We start from the raw sequence: 22,444 nt of genomic DNA, 5'->3' as shown, positions 1-22,444 counted from the left end.
GATTTTAATTTATTCAAAAGAAAAATTCTTATGTAACATGTTGAAATATTTCATCACATGTTGGAATATTTGTGATTTGAGTTGTGTATGAACAATGGTTGGGAACAACAAAAGCTCCATGTCACATGTTGGGAGTCCAGTAGGAGAGTTTTGCCTTCAAGGACCTCATCATCTGAGGAGGCAGGGTGAGTGCAGCAAAATATAACTTAGCGATGCCAAGTCGCTCAATTACCACTTGAAATAAGGATCTTGGTATTTACTGTTCCCCCTGAAGTGCTCTTAACGCAAATATAAACCTTCCTCAATTGTCAAATGAACAATAATCTGAACTGTTACTTCCCCTAAACACTTTTCCTGACTATGTATTTGAAAATAACACACATCCTTCCCCTGCATTCTTTATGCTCCTCTGCTTTATGTTCTCCATGGCATGCATCTAGATAATCTTATTTCTCAGTCTTCTCTTAGTAAGTGAACTGAGGGCAGGAACTTTAACCCCCGGGTCCAGAACAGTGCTGGCACATGGTAAATGATCACTAAGTAGTATATGAATGAGTGGACATTTAAGAAAGGCATTTCAGAAAAGAACTCTTAATCTTGAAACTGTAGAACCTAGACTCCATGTTACCAAGGAGAGGAAGGCCTAAGGCATGCCAGGTAAGGGGCAAAATCATGAAGAATTTGCCTGCTGTCATCTTAAGGACCTATTTTGTTTAAGCATTGTCTGCAATTGGTAAAATACCATTTTTTCAGGTATTTTAGGACTTACTTTACAAATGAAACCATGTCAAAAATTATTACCATTTACATATATTAATTGGTGCATTGTATCCTTGCCTCCATTGTGATGTCATCAAATTATCTCAGGTAAAAGAACTCTATAGCCATCTTGTAAATTTACTGTTAATATTATCACTACTTTATGTTGCTTCCTGTGTGTTGGCATTAGTTTATGTTTTATCCAGCTTTCTTGTTCTAGCTAAAGGTCAAGAAAAGGTATGAATTCTAATGGCCTTTTTAGTTGTGAAACTCACAGGAGAATATATACTAAAACAAACTATTCAAGTCAAGAAATAAAACAGACTGTTTGGGTCCATCCTCAATTTTATTATACTCTTTTGGGTAACTCTTACATCTATCTAGGTTATATTAATTGCCTGTACAGTACCCCTTAACACAGTATCTTGTTTAGTTTTGAGCAACTGAGAAGCACATATGTATAGCTTTCTGAGGGCAATATTTACTACCTTTTGATGGCATCCTTGAGATGACGAGTAGTCTCTGAGTCTGATGTCAGTTTCTAGAGTTTGTAAGAGCCCCATGTGGAGATGTCTGTAAGCCAGGTGGATGAGTCCAATGGAAAACAAGTCATCACAGTTTGAGCATCCTGGATCTCCTACAGAAACACACTTAGCCGTTGTATTCTCATATTTTCTGCTTCTAAGCTCACCATGACCTGCCTCTATCTTAAGATCAAACAGTTGAGGCCAGTATGCCACCCCCTTTGCCACAGAGTCATGAAAGATGCTGATATTGCTAATGTTTGCATGTTCTGAACTGCAAAAGACCTAAGAGTTTTTCTGATGTGCTGACAACTGAATGAGAAAATGTCTTCCCCTTTCTTTCTCTACTATGCCTTTATAAGGAAATATTGTTTGGTAGGTGTTTCTACAAGCATTCTTAACTTCCAGCTCAGAAAGAGAATGTCTAGTCAAAAGTAGAATTTTTTTCCAATTTCATTACAGTTGTAATCCTCTCCAGGTTTCTTATAAAATTTTTGAACTGAGATCTTTGTAATGCTTATTTTTCATTGTTAACATGCTAAACAAAACTGTTGATCACTTCCAGATCACTTTCTAATCCTCGTTTTAAAAGTTCTCTAGATTCTAAACCAATGTATGAAAATAATGACCACTTCAATAGTCTATTAAGACTCTAGTTAGAGAGGGTAAAGATAGAAATAGCTATGGTGATGCTCATTGTTTTAGAATCTTTTCTATCAAAAGGGCTCCTTTTTTAAAATATCATTCTTCTATTCTGTTTTAAAACAGTAGTGCCTAATATTTTCAGAAAAATTGAAAATGCAGGAAACTAAAGAAATAATTACGTTTATTCTTAACATGGGTAATTTGTGTGTGTGTGTGTGTGTGTGTGTGTGTGTGTGTAGAGCATGTGTAGTGTTACCTATGTCATGCCAGTCTATTTGTAAGTATATGAATCAAAATGTGTTAATGTTTTCCATGTTATTCTTCCACAAATCATTTTTAATTACTACATCTCATTCACTGGTTGGCAACCTCTTTCTTAAAGGCCAAAAGTATTTTTTGCTTTGTAGGCCATATCTCTGTTACAGCTACTCAACTCTACTGTAGTAGTGTGAAAACAGCAATAGATAATTACATAGACAAATAACCATGATGGTTTACCAATAAAAATTTATTTACAAAAACATTCAGCCTCAGATTTGGCCCTGGACTTTTAAAAAATCTTTTTATTTTGATATAATTCTAGTTCAAAAAAATTGCAAAATACCACAGAAAGATCTCCTGTACACTTTACCCAGTTTCCTCCAAGTTGCATCTTAAATAACTACAGTACAATATCAAAACCAAGAAATATACATTGCTACAATGTCTGCTTATAGTCCTACACTATTTTATAATGTGTAACCACCACCACAATAAAGATACAGTACTCCATCACTCCCTCATTCCTGCAATCACTTCCCTCCCTAACCATCCCTGCCTCTTGACCATCACTAATCTATTTGCCATCTCTATAATTTTGTCATTTTGAAATTATTATACAAATAGAGTCATACAGTGGGTGACCCCTTGAGGTTGACTTTTTTCACTCAGCGTTGAAATTGATCCACGTTGTTGCCTGTGTTGACAGTGTTCTTTTCTATTGCAAAGTAGGACTACAGAGTGTGGATGTAACAGTTTGTTTAACCATTCACCCACTGAAGGGCATTTTGGTGTTGTAAAGGTGTCTTTTAAGGTTCTAGTGATTGCATATTCCATATGATTCAGCACACTAACAAAAACAGACATCACGGATATCCGTGTTTGTTTCATGTGGCTAGGCAGGTGTATGCTTCCTTCCTTATATCAAGCTTCCATGTTGAATGTGGCTTAGAATGTGATGGTCCATATGTTTCAGATATTCAATTGTATCTGTCATTATTTTAAACTCATTGAACTCATTAAAACACTGATTTAAGCCAAAGACCATTGAACCTCCGAGGAATTCCATTTGCTTTGCAGTTAGTACTGACAAAATATATCTATATTTATGGTGATGATTGGAAAAATAGTCTTAATATTTGTAGAGATACTCAGGTTTGAGACTCACTGTTATCACTTACCTGTGATTTTTCAAGAGGTCCCCCAACCTTGAACATCTGTCCATTTCTTAACTGTAAAAAAAGAGCATAGCACCAAGTCTGTCTCACAGGATTGCTGTGAGTAGTAGATGAGATTACATAAGAAAAGTGTTTGGAGAACAGAAACATTAAGTGTTACGGTAAGAGTTGTAAAAATCATCATTAGTGTTTTAGAAAAAAGTTTTATAACTAAGATGAATAGTTTTTATTAACAAGTTAGTATGTGGAAGGGTGGGATATCCTTTAAAAAAAAAAAAAGACCCAGTTTTACAGAGTTAAAAAGCCTACAGAACATAGAGGAAGAGTGGTATTTCTGTATGCTGTAAAGATGACCTGTGTTGCAAATACAATACCATCTGACAGATGTGCGAACAAATCGTTTAGATCAACAATGTCTGTAATGAGCTACCATCTGATTCCTGTTAATCAGGCCTGCCTTGTTCTAACTGTCTTCCCTGGGTTTCCATGACCTTGTTCTCTCCTGCTTCTCCTTCTGGCTTATCATCATCATCTCCTTGGCCCTTAAATATGGATTTCCCTAGGGAGCATCCCTGTACTTCTCTTTCCATGACCTCTTCCCTGGCAATATCATGCCTTTACATCACTCTCCAAACAAAGCCTGCATCTGCGTCTCTAGCCCTGACCTCCCACATTTCCATCCTGCTGGCTGGATGAATCTTTCTCAAACTCAGTATTTCCAAAGCTGAGGTCATTTTTCTTACGAAGATGGCCCTTCTTTCAAATTTTCTATTTCTGTCCACAGCCCTACCGTCTTAGCCCCTCAGCATTTGAAGGATTTCAGCATACTCAGTCCTCCTCTCTGCCACTTCCCAGCACCCCCCAAATCTTGTCATGTATGTTGATTATTTATCAACAGTCTCTCCCGCTTCCTCTCTCCTTCGCATTGCAGGTACACAGCTTTAACTCTTGAATGGATTCCTTTCCAACCACCACCCATTCATGCCTCCTCACCTTTATCACACACATCTTCCACAGCTATGTTCAGATTCTTCATACTCAGCGACATTGATTGTTTTCCTTGTTTGTAGAATAAAGCCCAGAGTGTCCGTCTAACATAAAAGATCCATGAGCAAACTGCTTTTAACATCTTTTTATACTCAACTCTAAATGAACTGAAAGGAAAGAATATGAAGTGAAACTTTTTTTTTTTTCAGAATTTTATAATGCTTTCCTTTTCTCGTGACACTTTCAAAACTTCTTTTAAAGTATGTGTGCCCACCAGTCCTGCTGGGCCCATTTCTTCAGTTTCTTCTACTTGCTGCCAGGTAGTTTTCCCAGCAAAAAGAGAGTTTATCAGGAGAGAAAACAATTCTCAGTAAAATTTATCTTAAATTCAATGATTAGGTGACCCTTTTCATATGGTATATGATAAATTGGCATGCCTTCATTTGACACACACATAGACCTTACATTCTAGTAGGAATCTTAAAGATGTTACCATTAGATTATTTATGACTTTATACTAAGTCATAAATATGTACTTACTTTTAAAGCAAAGCTATTGGCACTTAGTTTAAGAATACACTAAACACTGAATAATTATACTCATTAATTATACACATTAAATAACTAAATGTTAAATGATTATAATAAATAATTATAATTAAATAAGCATACTCTGAAAGACATGTAATATACCTGTTTGGTGAAGTGAAAAGTCTATACTAGGAGAAGAAACTAGGAGTTTATAAAGTGTTTTCCTAAAAAAAGGAAGAAGTGGTGGGGAGGGACCAGAGAGTGAGGATATCAAGCTCCCGAGGTCTCCTCCAGCCAGTCATTTCATCTCAGGCAGGCAGTTCCATGAAACTAACATAATGTGCTCTTGGATCTTATACAGATGGCAATCAGGAATTACTTCCCTGTGAAGTCTGCGGAAGATGCTTTGCAGCAGATGTTCTGGTAAACATAAAGACATTTTGTAGATGTGTTTCATTGGAGTTAAATGAACTGTCAAGTCATTGAGGCGGCTGCAGTGGCAAAGATTAAAGACAGATGTGAAAGGAAAGAAGGGAAGAGAAGTCCCCGACCTATGGCTGGCAGCCCCCGAGGGCACTGAGGCAGATCGATCCTGCACCATTTGAAGGGAACTCACTGAACATGGTCCCCTACTGAAAGGGTGCCAGAGGAAAGCGTCTTGGCACAGCCGGTTGTCTCTTGAGAGGCTTTGGCTCTTTCGCCTTTTCTATAAGCATCAAAAATTCAAATTTTAAGGCCAAAGCACCAGGGAAATTAGCTAGTCAAGAGGAATGAACATTGAATTTGGAGCATCTGGAAACTTGGCTTTTAGCCTCAAATTTGTCACTAATTCTGACAAGTCCTTTAACCTCTCTCTGTTTCCTGCCTTGCCACGTAGAAAGACAGAACCCTCCAATTTCAGGGTTTTATGTAATTTGTACAAAATGGATGAAAGGCATTTCAAGATCAAATTGTTAATCAGAGTCAAGCTAACTGTATATTCCTGACTGATTCCTAAAAAGAAGAAAAGCTTGATTTATTTAAAAATCAAATAGGTATTAGGCCCTGACATTATGAAGGGATTCCCAAGAAACATGATATATTAAAAAAAAAAATCTAAAATGATAATGGAATTGTTAGCTGGGACAAGGAGACATATCAAACTTAAAGGATTGGGACTATAAGCCTGACTACATTTGGTGGAAAAGACTACCAAATGAGGTCGTAAGTTTTATTTCTCTGCAGAATTATAAAAATGAAGTATTCTAATTAACTGTTGCTACAGCTTCCTGAATCTAGAAGGGGAGCTCCCAGGGCTGGTTGTGTCCCAGTAATCCACCAGTATGCTGTGTTTGCCAAACCCAGGCCTGTGTACCCCATGAGAATGGATTCGAGATACCATTTGAAGAGAGATCACTAAATGTCAAGTTTATCTTGAGTCTTCTTGAGTTATACTTCCTAGGCCTATCTCTAGGCTACAAAGAGCATTTGATCAAATAATCTGATGTGTCCTCTCCTTTAGTTTAAAATGGTATGGCTTGTTTGTAAGCAGGTGTAGGTGTAGTGATATTCATAGAGCCTGCATTTTGTTGGATCTAAGCAACTATGTAAATGACAGCTATTATGAGTTCCATATCCAGCAAGAAAGAGGATTTAGAGTTGAAGGCAAGGATGTTGCTATAATCCCACAGTGGTGCAGTAATTGACTTTATGAAGGTGGTACAGAAGCAAAGCTCTATATGTTGTTCTCTGGTTTCTGTACCAGAAATGCTGAGTACTTAAGACCACTGGCTGGAGTAAAGAAAGTTTCCCCTGCCGGTTGCCTTGTAAATATTGTAATATTTTAAAATCTAATATAAGCTTAGATTTTCTCTGAAATGACTTTATGAGTGTGAAATGTTTGGACAGATTAAAGGAAAATATCTCCATAACTTAAATGGAATTGGTGTATTTTTCATTTATGAGATGGTTGTCCCAGTTGTTCTTTGCAGATGGTCTCAAATATTTCTTTGAAATTTCTCCACTCCTTTTCAGAAGTTAAGTGGTTTAATTTGCTGTAGTAGAAAAATGACCCTGTTAAATTCAAGTTTGAAATGCTGAGTGGTAAAAAGATTTTTCCTGAGAAGGCTTCACTGATAGGAAGCTAAGTTTCTTCTTCCTGTATACAAAGGGCTATTTCACAAGGGTAGTAATACTGAATATTAAGATTGTTAGCACTCAGATTTCCTGTTATATTCTGGATAACTTACTTTTGGAATTTAGGGACAATGAAGGCAGGAAACAGAACACAAAAAATAATCAAGAAAACTTCATTGGCTTCAGTGAGCACCTGGCTTAATATCAGAAATATTCATTTCAATTTAAACTGGAAATTTTGTCTTTTTACATTATTTATTGCTTGGAACCATCCATACAACCCAGTGGTAGAGTTAAATATGTAAAACTAAATTTGAAGGTCATCTCTTCCATTATAGAGCCTTTTATTGACCTTGCCCAGACACAGGATCTAGTTATGTGTAACATGGGTGGAGAGAGCCAGATGGATTTGCTCTGCTGTGATTTGAGAGTTAGAGAATGAACTTGGCTCTGAAGGTGCAACCCAGTCACTGTAGTGGGGCTGCCTGAGTACACTAAGGCATTACAAACTGTGATGGTATATGTTAACAATTTTAATCCCCACTCTTTCTTTTCTAGGAAAGGCATGGACCAATATGTAGAAAACTCTTCAACAAGAAGCATAAACCTTTCAATTCCTTGAAACAAAGATTACAGGGCACCGACATTCCGATTTTGAGGAAGCCTCCTCAATCCAAGGTACTATCGATATCTTTCTTATTGTCCTTGATTATATCCCAAAGTACAATAAAGCCTCTTTTTGGCTCTCTGGTCTCATTTTTGCTTGATAGTGAAGTATAATGTCATGTAAGTATAATCCACCTTTGCTGTTTTCTTTTTAATCATGCTCACTTCGATTTCCAAATGTATTTCAGATACTTTCCAGATGTGGCAAAAAAGAATCTCGTTTATATTTTCATTAGAGTAGCATTAAATCTACCAATTAACTTGGAAGACAGTTATTTCTAATCTTACATTTAAGTCTTCCTGACAAGTTTTGTAGTTTCTTTGTTTTTCTGATTGTTATTTTGTGTTTTTCCTCGCTATTGTGACTTGCAAGTTTTATGACTGCATTTTCCAAACTTCCTTAGTACTTTTGAAAAACAAATTCTCCTTCCTTTCTAAATTTCACAGTCCTGGTTCCTGTAAATTCCAATCCCAGCTTGAAAAAAAAAAATGCAGTGCAGAGATGTACAGTCTAAATCACTATATAATGGTTTTGGTTTTTTGAATAGCCCCAACCTGTGAAGAAATCAAACTGGAGACAACAACATGAAGACTTCATTAATGCGATTCGATCAGCAAAGCAGTGCACACTAGCCATTAAAGAAGGCCGGCCTCTCCCACCTCCGCCTCCTCCTTCCATCAACCCAGGTGTGTGGCGGGTTTGTTTTGCTTTGACATTTCACCCTTAACTATCAGTTAAGTATCCTTGATTTTTGGTTCAAACCATCATGCCTTGTTTCCTCCTATGCACCCTAAAATTAATGCCAATTAAATCATATAAAAATAATTTTATCATAAAATGTATTTTAATTCCACATAAAGATACTGTATTTTCTTCTAAATGTCCCAGTAGGAGAACACCACTATGCCCAATGTCCTGGCTGTAACTCTAGAGGACGCTGTTCACCTCATGAGAATGGAGCTGCGTAGGCCAGTACAAGTAGTCTTACAATAGACCCCGTTCATTACTCACAGCTCTCTTTCTCTTTCCTTTCCCAGATAAAATTCCCATAATAAAAAAATTCACCATTTTAAGTTGTACAATTTAGTAACTACAGCTTTTTTACCCTAAACTTTTGATTTTGCAAGTTTGCAAAATTAAAAATTTTGAAAGACATAATTTTCAAAAGATAAGAGGAAGGAATAATACAATGATCATTCATTATCTTCCATTGAAATTTGACAGTTGTTAGTATTGTCATGTTTTCCTTTTTTCTCTTTTTCTTTTTTTGGCTGAACTATTTAAGAGTAAGTTTCAAACATCACAACATTCTACCCTTAACTATGTCCATATGCATTTCTTAAGCTTAAGTATATTTTGCTGCATAGCCACAGTACTATTATCACACTTACTATCGTGTGATATAAAATAGATACATATTTTCCAAATATTTTTTAGTCATACTAATATTTAACTTTTTCCTCTATCACTTGTCTTTCTATGAATTGGAAATTAGGGCCAGAGGTTCAATTCTATTTATATTAATATTAATTTCATCAGATATAGGATTTTCAAGTATTTCCTCCTATTCCACGGACTGGACTGTCTTTTCACTCTCTTAATGGGATCCTCTGATGTACAAAAGTTTTTAATTTTGAAGTCCAATTTATCTATGTTTTCTTTTGTTGCCTAGCTTTTAATGTTGAATCCCAAAAATCAAAATCCATGTCACAAAGCTTTGCCCATTTTCTTCTAAGAGTTACATAGTTTTAGCTCTTACATTTAGGTCTTCAATCCAGTTTAACTTAATGTTTTTATGTTTATAAGATAAGATCCCAACTTCAATGGAAGTTGGATATGACGTTTTATTGTATGGATATCTAGTTTTCTCAGCACTATTTGTTGAAACACTGTCCTTTTCCTATTGAGTGGTCTTGGCACCCATATCAAAAGTCAGTTGACCATATATGCCAAATTTATTTCTGAGCTCTCTATTCCATTTGTCTATATGTCTTTATGCCAGTAGCACACTGTTTAGATCACTGTAGCTTTGTAGTAAGCTTTGAACTCAAGAAATGCAAGTCTTCCAAGACTGTTTTGGTCATTCAGAGATGTTTGAGATTCCATATGAATTTTAAGGATGGTTTTTTTTTCTATTTCTGGAAATGTCTTTTGAATGTTGGTTGATAGGGATTGCACTGAATTTGTACATTGCTTTGGGTAGTGTTGTCGTCTTGATGATATTGTCTTCCAATCCATGCACATAGGATGTCTTTCCATTTATTTATGTCATCTTTAATTTCTGTCAGCAATGTGTTATGGTTTCCAGTGTACAACTCTTTTACCTCTTTGGTTAAATTTTCTCTTTTGTGTTTCTTCTTTTTGATGTTATTGTAAATGAAATTGTTAACTGTCTTTTCAGATTTTTCATTGCTGGTGTATAGAAATACAACTGATTTTTGTGTGTTGATTTTGTATCCTGCAACTTTGCTGACTTTTGTTAGATCTAACAGTTTTTGATGTGGAATCTTTAGGATTTTCTACATATAAGATTATGTCATTTGCAGAGATAATTTTCTTCTTCCTCTCCAATTTGTATGTCTTTTATTTCCTTTTCATGTTTAAATCCTTTAGCTAGAACTCCCAATATAATGTTTTTGAATAGCAGTGGTGAAAGTGGACAAGCTTTTCCTGTTTTCCATTGAGTATAATGTTACCTGTGGATTATAATTGACTATTTAAAGCATAAATAATAGCATGTTATAGGGATTAGAATATGTGGAAGTGAAATGTATGAAAACAATAGGACAAGGATAAGTGAAGAAAATGGATATATTGTTAAAAGGTTCCTATGCATTTATTACTATACATGAACAAGTATAGTTTTACACATGAGTAACTATAGTACATGAATAGAAATAGTATTACTTGAAGTGAGATTATATTTTAAAGATGTTTATTATATGTGAGTAAGCAGAAAAATATTGATGCATAGCTATTAAGAAAACAGCCATACATCATTTTATATGCAGATGCAAAAAGAAATTCAAAAGAAGACAGGAGAAGAGGAAAAAAGGAAGAAAGAACAGGTAGAATAAAGACAGATAGCAAGATGGTGGACTTAAACCTAACTATATGGACAATTGCATATAAATGACCTACACACTTTAGATAAAAGGCAGAGATTGTCAAACTGAATAATGAAGCAAGGTCCAATTATGCTTTCTGCATGAAACACAGTTTAAATGTAAAGACACAAATAAACATGCCAGGCAGGTGACACAGACAGAGGTACACCAAGAAGGCCTAGAGAGGCTCCACCCTCACTAAGGGACAGTTGCTCCTGCTTCATTCCGCAGGCTTCTGCCTCAAGGGAAATACCCAGCATTGTCACATCTAATTTGTCAAAGGATGGCAGAAATGCAGATTTTCTGCTATATAAATACCAGAAACACAATTCTTTTAGAAATTTCAGGTTTAAATCTCTGAGCTTAAGGAACTGGTTCTTTGAGAAAATAAACAAAATAGATAAACCCCCAGCCAGACTTATCAAGAAAAAAAGAGAGTCTACACAAATAAACAGAATCAAAAATGAGAAATGAAAAATCACTATAGACACCACAGAAATACAAAGAATTATGAGAGTATACTATGAAAAATTATATGCTAACAAACTGGATAACCTAGACGAAATGGACAACTTTCTAGAAAAATACTACCTTCCAAGGCCAACCCAGAAAGAAACAGAAAATCTGAACAGACCAATTACAAGCAATAAATTAAATTGGTAATCAACAAAACTACCTAAGAACAAAACCACTGAATCAGATGGCTTCACTGATGAATTTTATCAAACATTTGGTCAAGACCTAATACCCATTCTCCTTAAAGTTTTTCAAAAAGTAGAAGAGGAGGGAATACTTCCAAACTGATTCTATGAAGCCAGCATCACCCTAATACCAAAACTAGGAAAAGACACCACAAAAAAATAAAATTACAGATCAATATCCCTGATGAACATAGATGCAAAAATACTCAACAAAATAGTAGCAAACTGAATTCAAAAATACATCAAAAAGATCATCCATCATGATTGAGTAGGATTTATTCCAGGGATGCAAGGATGGTACAATATTAGAAAATCCATCAACATCATCCACCATATCAACAAAAAGAAGGACAAAAACTACATGATCATCTCCATAGATGCTGAAAAAGCATTCAACAAAATTCAACACCCATTCATAATAAAAACTCTCAACAAAATGGGTATAAAGGGCAAGTACTTCAACATAATGAAGGCCATATATGACAAACCCAAAGCCAAAATCATACTTAATAGCGAGAAGCTGAAAACCTTTCCTGTAAGATCAGGAACAAGGCAAGGATGCCCACTCTCTACACTTTTATTCAATGTAGTTCTGGAGGTCCTAGCCATGGCAGTCAGACAACACAAAGAAATAAAAGGCATCCAGATTGGTAAAGAAGAAGTTAAATTGTCACTGTTTGCAGAAGACATGATTTTGTACATAAAAAGCCCTAAAGAATCCACTCCAAAACTACTAGATCTAGTATCTGAATTCAGCAAAGTTGCAGGATATGAAATTAATATATGGAACTGTGTTGCATTCCTACACACTATACACTGATGAACTAGCAGAGAAATCAGGAAAACAGTCCCATTCACAGTTGCATCAAAAAGAATAAAATACCTAGGAATAAACCTAACGAAGGAAGTGAAAGAACTACACTCTGAAAACTACAAGACACTCATGAGAGAAATTAAGGAAGATACCAATAAATGGAAACACATCCCATTCTAATGGATAGGAAGAATTAATATTGTCAAAATGGCCATCCTGCCTAAAGCAATCTACAGATTCAATGCAATCCTTATCAAAATACCAAGAGCATTCTTCAACAAATTAGAGCAAATAGTTCTAAAATTCGTATGGAACCACAAAAGACCCCAAATAGCCAAAGCAATCCTGAGAAAGAAGGATAAAGCTGGGGAGATTATGCTCCCTGACTTCAAGCTCTACTACAAAGCCACAGTAATTAAGATATTTGGTACTGGCACAAGAACAGACCCATAGACCAATGGAACAGACTAGAGAGCCCAGATATAAACCCAAGCAGATATGGTCAATTAATATATGATAAAGGAGCCTCTTCAACAACTGGTGTTGGCAAAACTGGACAGCTACATGCAAGAGAATGAAACTGGATTATTGTCTACCCCCATACACAAAAGTAAACTCGAAATGGATCAAAGACCTGAATATAAGTCATGAAACCATAAAACTCTTAGAAGACAACATAGGCAAAAATCTCCTGAATATAAACATGAGCAACTTTTTCTTGGGAAAAAAATCGGGAAGCAAATAACCTGATTGAAAAATGGGCAGAGAATATGAACAGACAATTCTCCAAAGAAGAGATTCAGATGGCCAACAAGCACATGGAAAGATGCTCCACATCACTAATTATCAGGGAAATGCAAATAAAAACCACAATGGATATCACCTCACACCAGTTAGGATGGCCAGTATTGAAAAGACTAAGAACAGCAAATGCAGGCAAGGATGTGGAGAAAGGGGATCCCTCCTACACTGCTGGTGGGAATGTAAGCTAATTCAACCATTGTGGAAAGCAATATGGAGGTTCCTCAAAAAACTCAAAATAGAAATACCATTTGACCCACAAATTCCACTCCTAGGAATTTACCCAAAGAATATAATTTCTCACATTGAAAAAGACATATGCACCCCTATGCAGCAGTATTTACAATAACCAAGATACGGAAGCAACCTAAGTGTCCATCAGTAGATGAATGGATAAAGAAGATTTGGTACATATACACAATGAAATACTATCCAGCCATAAGAAAGAAACAAATCCCTCCATTTGCAACAACATGGATGGAGCTGCAGGAGATTATGCTCAGTGAAATAAGCCAGGTGGAGAAAGACAAGTACGAAATGATTTCCCTCATTTGTGGAGTAGAACAACAAAGCAAAACTGAAGGAACAAAACAGCAACAGACTCAGACTCCAAGAAGGGACTAGCGGTTACCAAAGGGGAGGGATGTGGGAGGGTGGGTGGGTGGGGAGGGAAGGAGAAGAGGATTAAGGGGTATTATGACTGGCACACATGGTAGGGGTGGATCATAGGGGGGGACAGTGTAGCACAAAGAAGGCAAATAGTGACTCTGTGGCATCTTACTACAGTGATGGGCAGTGACTGCAAAGGGGTATGGAGGGGACATGATAATATGGGTGAATGTAGTAACCACATTGTTTTTTCATGTGAAACCTTCATACGAATATATATCAATAATAACTTCATTAAAAAAATAATAAATCTTTGAATTTAGATGTCAGGTGATGGTTTTCCTTAGAGAGCTGGGGTGACTAGGAAGAAACAAACAGGATTGATGATAACATTCCATGTCCTGATTTGGGCTGGTTATGTGGATGTGCAGTTTGTGAGCACTTTATGGAGCTATACACTCATGCTTTGTGCCTTTCCTCTTGGATAAAAAAGTAAAAAGATAAATAAAAACCAGCAATGTCAAAATAACTGTAGACTGGCATGGTAAAAGCCTGGGTAAAGATATATGTGCAAACAATAATCATAAATGTAGAGTGGTTAATATTAATATCAGGTAGAGCAAACATCAGGGCAAGTATTAACAGAGGTTATGATTTAAAAGACATATTCATCAAGGAACTAGGAGTTATGAAAAGGGAGGGTTTGGGGAGGGAGGGTGGGAGGGAGAAGGATTAAGGGGCGCTGTAATTCTCAGTCATGATATAGGTAGGTCACGGGAAAGGCACTACAGCACAGAGAGGACAGTTAATGACTCTATAGCATCTTACTACGCTGATAGACAGTGACTGCAATGGGGGTGGTGAGGACTTGATGATATGGGTGAATGTTGAAACCACAATGTTGCTCATGTGAAATGTTCATAAGATTGTATATCAATGATAATTTAATTTTAAAAAAAGAAAAAGTATTTTGGACTGTATGGTAATGAAAACACAGCAAAATGTGGTGGATTCAGCTAAATCAGTGTCTAGAGGGAAATTTATAGCTTTAAATGTTTATATTAGAAAAGAAGAAAGGTTTACATTTGACCCAGTAATCCCACTCCTAGGAATTTACACGAGGAAAACAAGATCCACGACTCAAAAAGACATATCACTTCTGTGTTTATTGCAGCAGTATTTACAATAGCCAAGATATAGAAACAACCTAAGTGTCCATCAGTGGATGAATGGATAAAGAAGAAGTGGTACATATACAGAATGGAATATTATTCAGCCATAAAAAGAAAAGAAATCCTCCCATTTGCAACAACGTGGATTGCTCTAGAGGGTATTATGCTCAATGAGATAAGCCAGTAAGAGAAAGACAAGTAGCAAATGATTTCACTTATTCGTAGAGTATAAAAACTAAAGCAAAACTGAAGGAACAAAATAGCAGTAGACTTGCAGACACCAAGAAGAGACTAGTGGTTACCAAAGGGGAGGAGTTGGGGAGGGTGGATGGAGGGAGAAGGGGATTAAGAGGCACTATAATTCTCAATCACAGTATAGGTAGGTCACGGGGAATGCAGTACAGCCCAGAGAGGACAATTAATGACTCTATAGCATCTTACTATGCTGGTAGACAGCGACCACAATAGAGGGAGTGAGGACTTGCTAATATGGGTGAATGTTGAAACCACTGTGTTGTTCATATGAAACCATCATAAGATTGTATATCAATGATACTTCAATAAATTTTTTTAAAAAGAAAAGAAAGGGTTAATTCAGTTACCTTAAACTTATTTGAAAAATTTAAAAAGGAAGAAAAAATTACACATAAAAATTAAGTAGGAGGAAGAAAATAGCAAATGTAATTCATCATATTAACAAAATTCTTTTTAAAGCATGTGATTATCTCAACTGGTACAGGAGAAGCCTGTGACAAAATTTAACACCCATACATTTAAGAAAGGAAATTCTTAGAAAGGTAGAAGCGGAAAGGAACTTCCTCAATAAAGGACATCTTTGAAAAATCTACAGCTAATACCAAGTTAGTGATGAAAAGCTGAATGCTTTCCCACTGAGATCAGGAAAAAAACAAGCTGTCCCTTCTGACCACTTCTATGCAACACTGTACTGGAGATACTACCCAGAATAATAAGGAAAAACTTTATATATATAAATATATACACACACACATATATAATTTAATGATTGGAAAGGAAAGGAAGCTGTCAAACTATCTTTATAGACAACATCATCATGAACCTCCATACTGTTTTCCCTAATGGCTGCACAAATTTACATTCCCACCAACAGTGCATGAGGGTTCCCTGTTGTCCACATCCTTTCCAAAACTTGTTATCTTTTGTCTTTTTGATAATAGCAATGCTAACTGGTATGAAGTGATATCTCATTGTGGTTTTGATTTGCATTTCCCTAATAATTAGTGATGTTGAGCATCTTTTCATGTGTCTGTTGGCCATCTCTATGTCTTTGGAAAAATGTTTATTCAGGTTCTCTGCCCATTTTTTAAATCAAATTGTTCTTCTGATGTTGAGTTGTATAAGTTCTTTATACATTTTGGATATTAACCCTTATTGTGTATATCATTTGGTAATACCTTCTCCCATTCAGTAGGTTTCCTTTTTATTGATGGCTTCCTTCACTGTGCAAACCTTTTCCTTTTGATGTAGTCTCAATGATTTATTTTTGCTTTTCTTGCTCTTGTCTGAGGAGAGAGAGAGTTTACAAAAATCATAAAGGTTGATGTCCAAGAGTTTACTGCCAAAGTTTTCCTTTAGGAGTTTTATGGCTTTAGGTTGTATATTAAGATCCTTACTCCATAATCCATTTCAATTTTGTCTTTGTATAGGGTGTAAGAAAATGGTCCAGTTTCATTCTTTGGCATGTAGTTGTCCAGATAACCCAACACCATTTATTAAAGAGACTGTCTTTTCCCCATTGCATATTCTTGCCTCCTTTGTGATATGTTAATTGACTGACATTTTTTCTGGGATCTCTATTCTGACTCATTAATCTGTTTTTGTGTCAATGGCTTACTTAATTTTAAATTTGGGATTATGAAAGTTTGAACTTTCTTTTTATTTCTCAAGATAGTTTTAGCTATTAGGGGCCTTTTGTGCTTTGATACAAATTTTAGGATTATATGTTCTATTTTTCTGAAAAATGCTATTGGTATTTTGATAGGGATTGCATTGATTATATAGATTGCTTTGGATAGTATGGACATTCTAACAATACTCTTCCAATCCATGGACATGGTATATCATTACATTTATTTGTGTCATTTTCAATTTCTTTCATCAGTGTCTCATAGTTTTCAGAGTACAAGTCTTTTACTTTTACTTCCTTGAGTAAACTTATTCCTAGAGGTTTTATATCTTTTTTATACAATTGTAAATGGAATTGTTTTCTTAATTTCTCTTTCTGTTAGCTCATTACTAGTGTGTAGAAACAAAACATATTTCTGTACATTAACTTTGTGTCCTGAAACTCTATTGGATTCATTTATTACAATAGTTTTTTGGTAAAGTCTTTGGGGTATTCTATATTTGTTATCATTTCATCTGCAAATAGTGAAGAGTTTTACCTCTTCCTTACCAATTTGGATGCCTTCTTTTTTACTTGTCTGATTGCTGTGGCTAGGGCTTCCAGTACTATGTTAAATAGAAGTGGCAAAAGTGGATACCTTCATCTTGTTCATGATCTTAGAGGGAAAGCTTTCAGCTTTTCACCATGGAGTATGATATCAGCTGTGGTTTTTTCAGACATGGCCTTCATCATGTTGAGATATTTTCCCTCTATACCTACTTTCTTGAGAGTTTTTATCATAAGTGGATTTTGAATTTTGTCAAATGCTTTTCCTGCATCCATTGGGATGGTTGTATGATTTTTATCCTTTTTGTAAATGTGGTGTATCACATTTGTGGACATTGAACCTTCATTGATCTTTTCTGTTGTTTTAGTTTCTAATTTATTTCTGCTCTGATCTTTATTCTTTCCTTCTTTCTATTAACTTTCAGCTTCATTCTTTTACTAGCTCTTCTGGGTGTAATATTATGAGTGTTTGAGATTTTTCTTTTTTTGAGATAGGCCTATGTTGCTATAAACTGCCCTTTTAAAATTGCTTTTGCTGTGTCCCAAAGGCTTTTAAACATTGTGCTACCATTTTCATTTGTCTCAACATATTTTTTATTTCCTCTTTGATTTCTTTGTTGACCCATTGGTTTAGTAGCATGTTGTTTAGTTTCCACATGTTTGTGTTTTTTCCAATTTTTTCTTGTAATTGACTTCTAGTTTCATACTGTTGTGTCAGAAAAGATGCTTGATATCATTTCAATCTTATTAAATTTAGTGAAAATTTGTGACTTAACATGTGACCTGTCCTGGAGAATGTTCTATGTGTGCTTGAAAAGAAGGTGTATTCTGCTGTTTTGGGGTGAAATGTTCTGTATATATCTGTGAAATCTACCTGGTCTAATGTGTTATTTACTTATTAAGTTTCTATCTAAGTGGGGTGTTAAAGTCCCTTACTGTTGTTGTATTACTGTCAATTTCTCCCTTTATGTCTGTTAATATTTGCTTTATATATTTAAGTGCTCCATGTTGGGTGCATAGATATTTGTTATTGTTGTATCCTCTTGTTGGTTTGATCCCTTAATCATTATGTAAAGCCCTTCATTGTCCCTTGTTACAGTCTTTGTTTTACAGTCTATTTTGTCTAAGTATTGCTACCTCAGCTTTTTTTCTCACTTCCATTTGCAGAATATCTTTTTCCACCCTTTCATTTTCAGTCTGCATGTGTCTTTAGGTCTGGAATGAGTTTCTTATAGGAAGCATATAAATGAGTCTTGCTTTTTTATCCATTCAGTTACCCTGTTTCTTTTGATTGGAGCATTTAGTCCATGTACCTTTAAGGTAATTATTGATGGGTATATACTTCTTGGCATTTTGTTAACTGTTTTTTGGACATTTTTGTAATTCTTCTCTGCTCCTTCTCTTGCTCTCTTCCCTTGTGATTTGATGACTTTCTTTAGTGTTATGCTTGGATTCCTGCCTCTTTATTTTTTTGCGTATCTATTACAGGTTTTTGGTTTTTGGGTTACCATGAGGTTCATACATAACAAGCTATGTATATAGCAGTCTATTTTAATTTGATGGCCACTTAAGTTCAAACTAATTCTAAAAGCACTACATTTTTCCCAACCCTTCTCCCTGTTTTATGCATTTGATAACATACTTTACATCTTTTTACTTCGTGCCTCCCTTAATTAATTATTGTAGCTATAATTCATTTTAGTATTTTTGTCTTTGAATCTTCATCCTAGCTTTATAAGTGACTGATTTACTACCTTTACTATATATTTGATTTGCTTTTATAGGTGAAATTTCGTCTTTCATGATTTTCTTCTAGTTATAGCCTTTTCTGCTTAAAGGAGTCCCTTTAACATTTCTTAGTGCTGATGAACTCTTTTAACTTTTTTTTTGTCTGGAAAAATTGCTCTCTCTCCTCAATTTTCAATGATAACCTTGCTGGTTAGAGTGTTCTTAGTTGTAGGTTTTCCCTTTCAGCACTTTAAATATATCATGCTCCTCTCTTTCAGCCTGCAAGTTTCTGCTGAAAAATCAGCTGAGAGCCTTATTTGTGATGGGGTGTGTGTGTGTTGGGATTGGGATGGGGGTCCCTTGTATGTACCTGGTTGCTTTTCTCTTGTTGTTTTTAAGATTCTGCTTTTATCTTTAATTTTTGACATTTTACTTCTGTGTCTTGGTGTGGACCTCTTTGGGTTCGTCTTGTCTCGGATCTCCTTGCTTTCTTTAACTGGCTATCTGTTTCCTCCCCAAGGTTAGGGAAGTTTTTAGCTATTACTTATAAGAATACAGTTTCTGCCCCTTTTTTTCTCTCTCTCCTTCTCCTGAGACCCCTGTAATGCAAATTTTAGTATGTCTGATTCTAGAGGTCCCTTCAACTATCATCATTTTTTAAAATTCTTTTTTCTTCTTTCTATTCAGTTAGGATGATTTCCATTACCCTGTTTTCCAGCTCATTGACCCATTCTTCTGCATCTGTAAAATGCTATCGATTCCATCCAGTGTATTTTTCATTTCAGTTATTCAGCTTTGATTGTTTTTTTTTTCGTATTTCCTACCTCTTTGTTGAAGTTCTACGTTCATCCACTCTTCTCTCAAGTCTGATAAGCATCTCTATGACCATTACTTTGAACTCTTTGTCAGAGATCTTGTTTCTCTGTTTAGTTCTCTTTCTGAGGTTTTGTCTTATTCTTTCATTTGGAACATATTCCCATCTCCTCATTTTGTCTGATTCTGAGTGTTTGTTTCTATGTATTAGGTAGGTCAGCTATGTCTCCTGGTCTTGAAGAAGTTATTTTATGTAGAAGGCATCCTATGGGGTCCAGTAGCATAATTCTCCCTGGTCATCAGAACCAGGTGCTCCAGGCAAGTCCCGTGTGTGGGCTATGTGTGTCCTCCTTTTGTGATTGGGCTGCAACTGCTGTGGGCCCACTGGTGGGTAGGGTTGGCTAAGAGGCCCAGCTGCAGCTTGTGGGTGTGCTGGTGGGTAGGGTAGCCCATCCCCCACCACCACCACCACCACCCCGTGCAGCTCTCTGAGAGGGCTGGTTGCAACTGTGGCATGCAAACAGGTGCACCAGAAACTAATCTTTGTAATTGCTTCACTTTCTCTGAGAGCTAAGGAAAATGTGGTTTAAAATAACATGAAATAGAAAGATCTATGGTTGTGATTTTGGTAATACTCTGGCAAAAAGCTTTATATAACAAACACATCTTTTATGAAAAATAGTTCATTATAATAACAAGCTACAGGGTTGACGGCTACTTTATAATTCTTTAGTGGGATAAATGCAACCATGTGAATTTGTCTAATTTCCATATTGAATTAAAAATGTGGGGATTATTATTTCTTTAAAATAAGTAATTCCCCTTGTAAGCCCTCATCAAATGTACAATTTATTTTGCCACTTTTTACAAATTTATGCTAAAATATAGTTTTATAATTAAATTTTTCCCTGTGTTCTTATATAATTTTATGCACCAAGCAAAACGATTACCTCCAGTAGCACATTCTCATTACTATTCAATTATTTTGATTGTGCAAGGATTTTATATTAGCCCATATATTCTCAGGCTTAAATACTAGAAAGTTTATATAGGTCTAACTAAGGCTATATATAGTATGGCTTAGTGTGCATGATTTTGCAAGTAATTTCCATTTTCTTTCCAGCACGACTACCTATTTCATCAGTTTTTGTGACATGCATATTCTAATTCTTACTAACTTGAGCAAATCTGCCAGTCATTCAACTTTCTAGGATATTGTGACAGTTTGTGGGGACTGTGATATAGAATATTTTCACCTGGGGATTTCAGTGAGACCTAGGACATTTGGTGACCCCTCACGGGGCTACATAGACATGGTTACTCAACAAAATGCTTGCATTTTAAAATGAGGCTTGTTTTTCTACTTTTAATTTTTTATGAAATCTGGCTACCTTCCCCATAGTTGTCATAAGAATCCATTTGTAACCAGAGTTTAAAAATCATTATCTATTAAAATAAGTAGCACATAGTGATTTTTATGACATCCTTATTGACAGAGGAAGAGGCAACTCCTTGACACAAGAGTGGAACATGCTCAGTTATGCTTTGTTGCAAAAAAAACACTTTCCATTCTCAGAGTATTTGAGGTTTCCTTCCTCCACCATCTTAAGTCTGGCCTTCACATCCCTGCTGTGGGCTCCTGGAGGACCCAGTGCCTCCTGACCTTAAAGCTTATCCCAGGAGTGGCAACTGTCTGCTGCTTTACTTGTCCTCTACTCGTCTTTGAGATTTTTATCAGCAGGGAAATCCACTGAACTTCGTTGTCCCCACAGTGGCATATAGTGGAAAACCCACAGACCGGTGGCAACAAATGAACAAGTGGATTAAGGAAGCAATACAGTCCCTGCCACAATCACTGTCTCTGCTCAAACTGAGTAAGGTTTATTATCAGCAGCATTTCTGATACAAGTCCTGACTTTTCAGCTGCCAAAACTGAAGAAACAATCACAAAACCAAGGGCCAAGTTCTAGAGGGATTTCCACCCTATCCTGAATGAGTTCTGCATGAGAATGGCACCTTCTATTGTACTTTTATAAGCAGTTTCACTCCTGCTTGGTAATTCGAAACACAAGCTTGCTGGGCCTGTTTCCGTGTACTAGTATGTTCCACTCACTGTGGCCAAGCCCGAGTATGGATGAGTTATCTTAGTTGACTTTTGCAACAACCCAGTAAAATGGGTGATATGTAGGGAATGGGCAAATTGAAGCCCAGGGAGATTGAGTAACTTTCCCATGTTCATACACAGCAAGGGAAGAGCTCAGGCTCCAAACCAGTCAGGCAGGCTGCAGAGTCTCCATCATCTACCAGCGCTGTCCTATTTTACTTTGTTCAAGAAATTAATCATCATGGGAAAATTTTATTTCTGTATTAGAATGTACAGCCCTTAATTGCAGAGACATTGTATCCCTAAGTATGAACAGTGCCTGACACATACTAGGTAGGTGTTCCATACATATTGAATGAATAATCAAGTACTACCTTCCAGAGTGTGAAAGAAAAGGTTAGGTTAAGCACTAACTTTCTATTACATTCCAACTTCTTACATTTCTTATATTTTCCAATTGCTATATTTTATGAGCATTCTTTTTAGGAAATGATTTGTTC

General features: G+C 36.0%; 1 protein-coding gene across 1 annotated transcript in view; it reads left to right on the top strand.

Annotated features, from left to right (window-relative positions):
* Nucleotides 1–650: 650 nt before the first annotated feature.
* ZC2HC1B (zinc finger C2HC-type containing 1B) overlaps nt 651–22,444 on the top strand; it is a 35,477-nt gene continuing 13,683 nt past the window's right edge. Inside the window, exons 1-4 of the mRNA XM_057489226.1 lie at nt 651–657; nt 5,244–5,305; nt 7,556–7,675; nt 8,212–8,350. Coding sequence (XP_057345209.1) covers nt 651–657; nt 5,244–5,305; nt 7,556–7,675; nt 8,212–8,350 — 328 coding nt within the window. The remainder of the gene's footprint in view (nt 658–5,243; nt 5,306–7,555; nt 7,676–8,211; nt 8,351–22,444) is intronic.

The sequence above is a fragment of the Manis pentadactyla genome, chromosome 12 (genome assembly GCF_030020395.1).
Source record: "Manis pentadactyla isolate mManPen7 chromosome 12, mManPen7.hap1, whole genome shotgun sequence".
Taxonomy (NCBI): Eukaryota; Metazoa; Chordata; class Mammalia; order Pholidota; family Manidae; genus Manis; species Manis pentadactyla.
The sequence above is the reverse complement of the archived record's forward strand: the minus strand, read 5'-3'. Positions and strand labels throughout refer to the sequence as shown.